This window comes from Leiobunum rupestre, chromosome 11, assembly GCF_980474605.1.
Source record: "Leiobunum rupestre chromosome 11, qqLeiRupe1.1.hap1, whole genome shotgun sequence".
NCBI lineage: Eukaryota > Metazoa > Arthropoda > Arachnida > Opiliones > Sclerosomatidae > Leiobunum > Leiobunum rupestre.
In genome coordinates this window covers 29647507-29653864 of record NC_143394.1, presented here as the reverse complement: position 1 = coordinate 29653864, position 6358 = coordinate 29647507, and the positions used below count along the sequence as shown (strand labels likewise).

General features: G+C 34.3%; 1 protein-coding gene across 1 annotated transcript; it reads left to right on the top strand.

Annotated features, from left to right (window-relative positions):
* Positions 1-1096: 1096 nt before the first annotated feature.
* On the top strand, positions 1097-5266 carry Csk (C-terminal Src kinase). Its single transcript, XM_090163070.1, has 13 exons — positions 1097-1252; positions 1444-1505; positions 1569-1697; positions 1758-1861; positions 1919-2138; positions 2199-2367; positions 2435-2537; positions 2599-2760; positions 2845-2944; positions 3019-3114; positions 3184-3270; positions 3338-3537; positions 3817-5266. Exons 2-12 carry the CDS (start codon positions 1464-1466, stop codon positions 3512-3514), a joined length of 1389 nt encoding a protein of 462 aa, XP_090019196.1. The 5' UTR covers positions 1097-1252; positions 1444-1463; the 3' UTR covers positions 3515-3537; positions 3817-5266.
* The last annotated feature ends 1092 nt before the right edge of the window (positions 5267-6358 follow it).

Sequence of the window (6358 nt, the reverse complement as noted above, 5' to 3'; positions counted from 1 at the left end):
CCTTTAAAATTAACTTATAACTAAGCCTAGGTACTCTGACAAACACGATTTTTGTGGAATCATCCGATTATAATTAGAAATGCAACAAATTAAATTTAATGCGTTTCTGTTTTGACTCAGGAGTTGGAATTTACTGCGCAGAAACGCATTATGTGTTTATAATGCGTTTCTGTGCAGTATTTTGTTCTTTTGGGGATGTTCAAAACGCATTATGTCGCATTATTCAAACATCCAAGTAATTTAAGTCATTGGTAATGTCATATTCGGAATCTTCGTTAAACAATACCCCAAATCAATAAATTTCCTCATTTCTAGTTAGTTTAATTTTCTTATTTTTTATAAAAATCACAAAAAGCGATTTTCTCGAAAACAGCTTTTTGGAGATAATGCGTTTCTGAAATGTAGGGCAGTCCAAGGTAGGACCGTCGAAAAAATCTGCCTCCATGGAGGTGGCAGAGCTACCGCCATCTAGTTAAAACGTGAAGTTTTACTGAAAATTGTGCCGTGGTTTTTTGCGTTAATATGCTGTTTAAAAAAAATAATAGATCATACCTATAAAGCTCTAAATAAAGAAAGAAATAAACGAAAGGAAACTAAACAATTCTAAAGCACTATTTCATTTTAAATATTAATAGGAGTAATATTTGACGAAAATTCTAGCAATGAACATTTAAATAAGATTTTGGAAAATGCATCGAAACTGATGTCGTTACAAAAAGAGGAGATTGAAGCACGGGACAGGTCATTTGTGAATGTGAGTAATTGCATGATTAAAATTTCCGCTTATGCGTTTCTCAAATACTCTTGTTTATATAGACTTGCTTTGAAGAATCAAGGGAACATCATATCACTGTCTTACGGATGAAGCTTTAAGTTATTTATCAATATTTTAAAGGGGAACGGTCAAGCTTTAACCAGTTAGATAGCCCTATCAAAGAATATTCTTTGCGTGAACATCGGGATTATATAATTTATTATTTACTCTTGTCAGCGATAGAAGGCGCTTTCCGCAGCTTTTACCTCACGGCTGGTAGGTCTTGCTTGCACACGCGCTGCGTGTAAAATCGGGGGTCTACTTTATTTTATAGGTCTATGTCTATGGTTCGACTGGATTTGTAATCGTCTTGCGAAGCTTCCCATCGTTTTTTAAATCGTGCATGAATTTAACGTAAAAGTTTTAGGTTGACATTGTTATTAAGATGAATATATTTTTAGAAAATTACCTTTATAAAACTAGTATTGATTTTAATCAGTAAGTATTTTTACTAGTCGAATTAAATTTATAATATTAATGTTTAGAAAGTGTTAAGGTGCAAGGCTTAGACAACTAGGCTTATCGACGTCTCCATTCTCCAATCCTCTAGGCCTAATTTAAATGTTTACATTCCAATTGTTTTGTTTTATAAATTATTAACGCTACTGATATTTCCGTTTTTAAAATAGATATTAATTTATTTCCAATTATGAACTTCGGAATCAACAACACTATGACAACAGGAAATCAGGTAATATTGTAACCAGGATTTTTAGAATTAGAAGTTGTTTTATCATATGCATATGTCAAACAGAAAATTGGCTTCAATACTCAATTGCAAGCTGGTACAGAGGTTATTGCAAAATATGATTTTATTGGGAAATCTCAGAATGACCTTTCATTTCGTAAAGGAGACATTATGACCATATTAAATGCTACACAGGTTAGTACTCAATTATTAGATATATTTGCTTACAATGTTGATTATCATTGGTACTTTTAGGACCCCAATTGGTATAAAGCGAGAAGAGACATAGACAATGTCGAAGGACTAATCCCATCTAATTATATTCAAAAGAGGTCTGAAGTTAAACTATATGCAATGCCGTAAGTATTAATACAGATTTTGATAATACACCTGTCAGTAATCAATCAATTTTTCAGATGGTTTCATGGGAAAATATCACGAGACGAAGCTGAAAGGCTCTTAGAGGCTCGTGATGATGGTTTATTTCTCGTACGAGAAAGTACTAATTTCCCAGGAGACTATACACTCTGTGTGTGCCATAACGATAAAGTAGAACATTACCATGTTATCCTTTCCAATAGCCAACTTACTATAGATGAGGAGGAATTTTTTGACTCTCTCTCCCAATTAATTGAGGTAATTGTTAAAATCAAACCACTTTGTAGCCTCTAAATGACCGACCTTTATCAACTTTAGCACTATGAAAAAGATGCAGATGGCCTCTGTACAAGGCTAAAATCATCCGTGCCTAAAAAAGGAGCCTTAGAATTTTCAGTTGATATCAATGCCTTTGAGGAAGCTGGCTGGGTTATAAAAGAGAAAGACTTGCAATTGGGAGAATTATTAGGCAAAGGCGAATTTGGAGGTATATCTTGTTTGTTTTAACCTAGTTAGTAAATTATAAAACTGACCGAGGAATTTTTGACTGTCAGATGTCAAATTGGCCACTTTACGAGACCAAAAAGTAGCTGTTAAAATTCTAAAAGATTCCAGCAAAACTGCTCAAAGCTACTTAGCAGAAGCATCTGTGATGACGTAATATTCCTTTCTTGTTGCTTAATAAATTTTCAAAATGTTTAAGCAACAATTTCTTTAGGTCCTTAAAACATCAAAATTTGGTTCAGTTATTAGGTGTTGTGTTTAAAGATCAGTCTGTTTTTATTGTAACGGAATTCATGGGCAAAGGTTCCTTAGTTGATTATCTACGTTCTCGAGGAAGATTACACGTTACCAAGAAAGACCAAATTCACTTTGCTACGTAATTAATGTTTAAAATAGAAAATGAAAGCCATAGTAGTAGCCATTTGAACCTTGGCTTAAAGCATGCCTTGTTCACTTTTAGGGATACATGTAGTGGAATGGCGTATTTAGAGTCAAAGCATGTTGTACACAGAGATTTGGCAGCTAGAAACGTTCTTATTGCTGATGATGGAGTAGCCAAGGTTAATTTTTAATATTTTTTTTAAATTTGGCGATTTAAAATGTTGATCCTCAATCTCTTGTTTATAATTATAAGCTTTCTGACTTTGGTTTGGCAAGGGAAGAATCGTATAACGTTGAAGGTGGAAAATTTCCTATTAAATGGACGGCTCCTGAAGCACTCCGTTTTAACGTAATTTATACTATAAATGTTTAACCTCTAGAAGCTTTGCTTATGCCCAATTTGGCAATTTCCTTACAGAAATTCTCTAATAAGTCAGACATGTGGAGTTTCGGAATATTGTTGTGGGAAATCTACTCATTTGGAAGAGTACCTTATCCTAGAATTGTACGTAAGAACATAATTGAAAATTATGAAGAATTTTATTGATCAATTATGATTTTCCACTTATTAGCCATTAGCGGATGTTGTGAAACATGTAGAAAAGGGTTACCGTATGGAAGCCCCAGAAAGTTGTCCTCCCGAAATCTACGAAATAATGAGGGAAGCTTGGAATTCTGAGTCTGAGAAAAGACCTACATTCGTTGCGGTTCTCAGTAGGCTGGAAATTTTGAAAGCTGCAACACTCTGATCCTACCAGCAAATTTCTTATACGTAAGATAGCTTATAAATTACGCTTTAGGATTTATCAGACTCGCATAACTCTATAAAGCAATAAATAAAATGTAAAGCCAAACCATTTTAATTATTACTAAATATTTGATTGTGATGTTTATCTAGTGTTGATGTATTAAATAATTTATTGTTAACAAGAGTTGTGCGAGTTGTTCTTCTTTTTGTCATTTACTACATTTAGCTTGAATTTGTATTTTTTTCTCTCTCTCTCTCTCTCTCACTCTCTATCTCTCTCTCTCTCTCTCTCCTCTCTTACAGAATCTTTTTTACAGTGTCAGGGTTTTTACTCCCGCATTGCGAGAAAATGAACTTTTAAAAATGATAGGTTTACATTAAAGGCCTTATGTGCGAGGTAACAAAAAAATATCCAACTGGGTGTGCCTTCAATGTACGGTGCGTGAATAGGTTATAGTTTTTTTAAGAACTCCCTCCAAAACTCCTGAGCCATTGCCACAGGCCAGGGAGTTCTTTTATAGGCCGCGCTAAATTGGAAAATAGTTTGCCCAACTTCTTAATTGGCTTTAATTTGTCCAAATTGCATCCACCCATCAAGTAGCTGTATTTAAAAATGAGTCTTAATTAGATTAGTTCTTACTTTTTGCGGCTATGGTGCCAATGGATTCTTAGAGAATCGACAAAAACAATCATTATAATTTAAAGGTAGTATTTGGAGGCCCTGTAGAATAAACAAGTACCTTTTTAAGGCCAAAGAATCTGTGAAGGACAAAAAAATTGCCTATTTTTCAAATATTTTTAACAAATGAATTTTTTATTTGCTTCTTTTACGAAGTAGAAGTGTAACAATTATACGACTAAGTCAATGGATAATGGTGACAATATCCATCCATTTATTGAAAAGTGCATTACTTTTTTTACCATTTTACTTTTAGAATTAGTTTTATTGTCATTTTTTAAAAGATTAGTTCGCTTGGAAAAAATTATACTTTCATAACGTCATAAGTAACATAATAACTATCAGTGTGACACTTGGGAAATTTTTTTACTACATCCTTTCTTCATAGTGACAAAAAAATATGAAAATACTGTGTCACAGTAATTAGTAAACTTCACTTCTGAGAATGTAATTGCTTCTGCTCCCTTGTTTGATTTGAAGCCAAGACCCAGCAATATTTAAAAAAAAACTATTTGAGAATAAAAGCTAACGCTTTTTCTAAATAATGATGAATTATTGATTCAGAACATAAAATATATTATTGATATAAAAGTAATTTGTTTTGAATTCGAGACTTGAACCCAGATTTTTGGAATTATGGTGGAATTTATAAGCATCAACCTACATTTTTGGAAACCTATGAAGACTACTTAATTTTGGGATTACAAACTCTTTAATCCTACAAATTTGTCAATGGCGAAGAAAGTTTGTAGTAAGAAAAATGCACGGACAAATGACATTATTGTTATAATATTACTTATGGTAATATGTACAATTTTTTTAAAATGAGCCATTTTTGTGAAAAAAACAAATTAATATTTTATTTATTGGAAAAGTGTTTATTACCCGATTAGAAAAGGATGTTGAGCTTCCGCGGGAATAAAATTAAAATGAACTTATGGGTGTTTTTAATGAACAAAATGCTAAATCTAGTGCTAAATAGAATTTCCCCAAACTTGAGTTTTTATACATTAATTTTAATAATGTAATGTACCCAATGTAGTAAGAGTTTTGAAATAAATATACTTTGGTCCATATTATTGTATTGAAATTTTAAGAATGAATTATGAAATTCCTCATGGTGCTTATATGGCTGAAACGTCTTCGGAATTTGTCGTGATGAGGTGTATTCCAGAGACATGCCTAGCCCAAAACCTTATGTAGAAATTTTGTATTTTTTAATATCTAATTTAAATGAAAATCTTCGATTTTGCGCCCCTAAATTTTTGACGCCCTGGACCCCTGCCCCGCTCGCTCTACCCAAGGAACAGCTCTGGTATATTCTTGCAGGGTTTGGGGGCAAAATCGCGCCTATTGAAAACTGCTGCAATTGTCATCAAGCCTAAGAAAGTAAGATAAATTATATACTTCTGATAGTATAGATGGAGAGAGCATTCAGTACTTGTAATGTGAGACATACAGGCTTATATGTGGAAGACACTGTTTGGGTCATCAAGACCTAATTAGCTTTTCAATTTGAAAGTGGACAGGTGACCAGTGACCCCACTAACATATAATTAGTAGCTGAAAACTATTCGTGAGTTCTGAACCATTCAACCAGTCCCCATGCGCACTATTCGGCAAAAAAATTCTAGAACTACCCAAATGCAAACTATTCGCAGACAAGAACCTCTTGTTGAACCGTTCGGAACTTCGGAACCGTTCTAAATGGTACCTGCTCAAGAGCAAAGATAATTTCAACTCGTACCCTAGATTCGAATACTGAGAGCTTTCCCATTGACGGTTTTGTTACGAAGCGTTTACCCTTTTCCGGCACGTGACCTCAGAAAAATCGGGCTCCATCGGTTGTGGCACGGCCAACTTCGATCACACGCTGCCGCCATATATAGCGCGTGATCGAAGTTGGCCGTGGTTGCGGTAAGGCGCAAACCATGGAGCGAATTTTTTCTGAGTTCCGGCGGGAAGTGGGTAAACGCTATCGGCAACGCGCGAGAGAGTGATTTCGAATCTAGGGTACGAGTTTAAATTATCTTTGTCAAGAGCAAGTACTGGCCGGAACTCAAGGTTAAAATCTGTAAAATTCGTCTGCACATGGGGCTGCGTACGTCAAATCGTACGATCCTAATTTGAATCACAACTATTCGTACAAAAGTTCTGAACTATCCA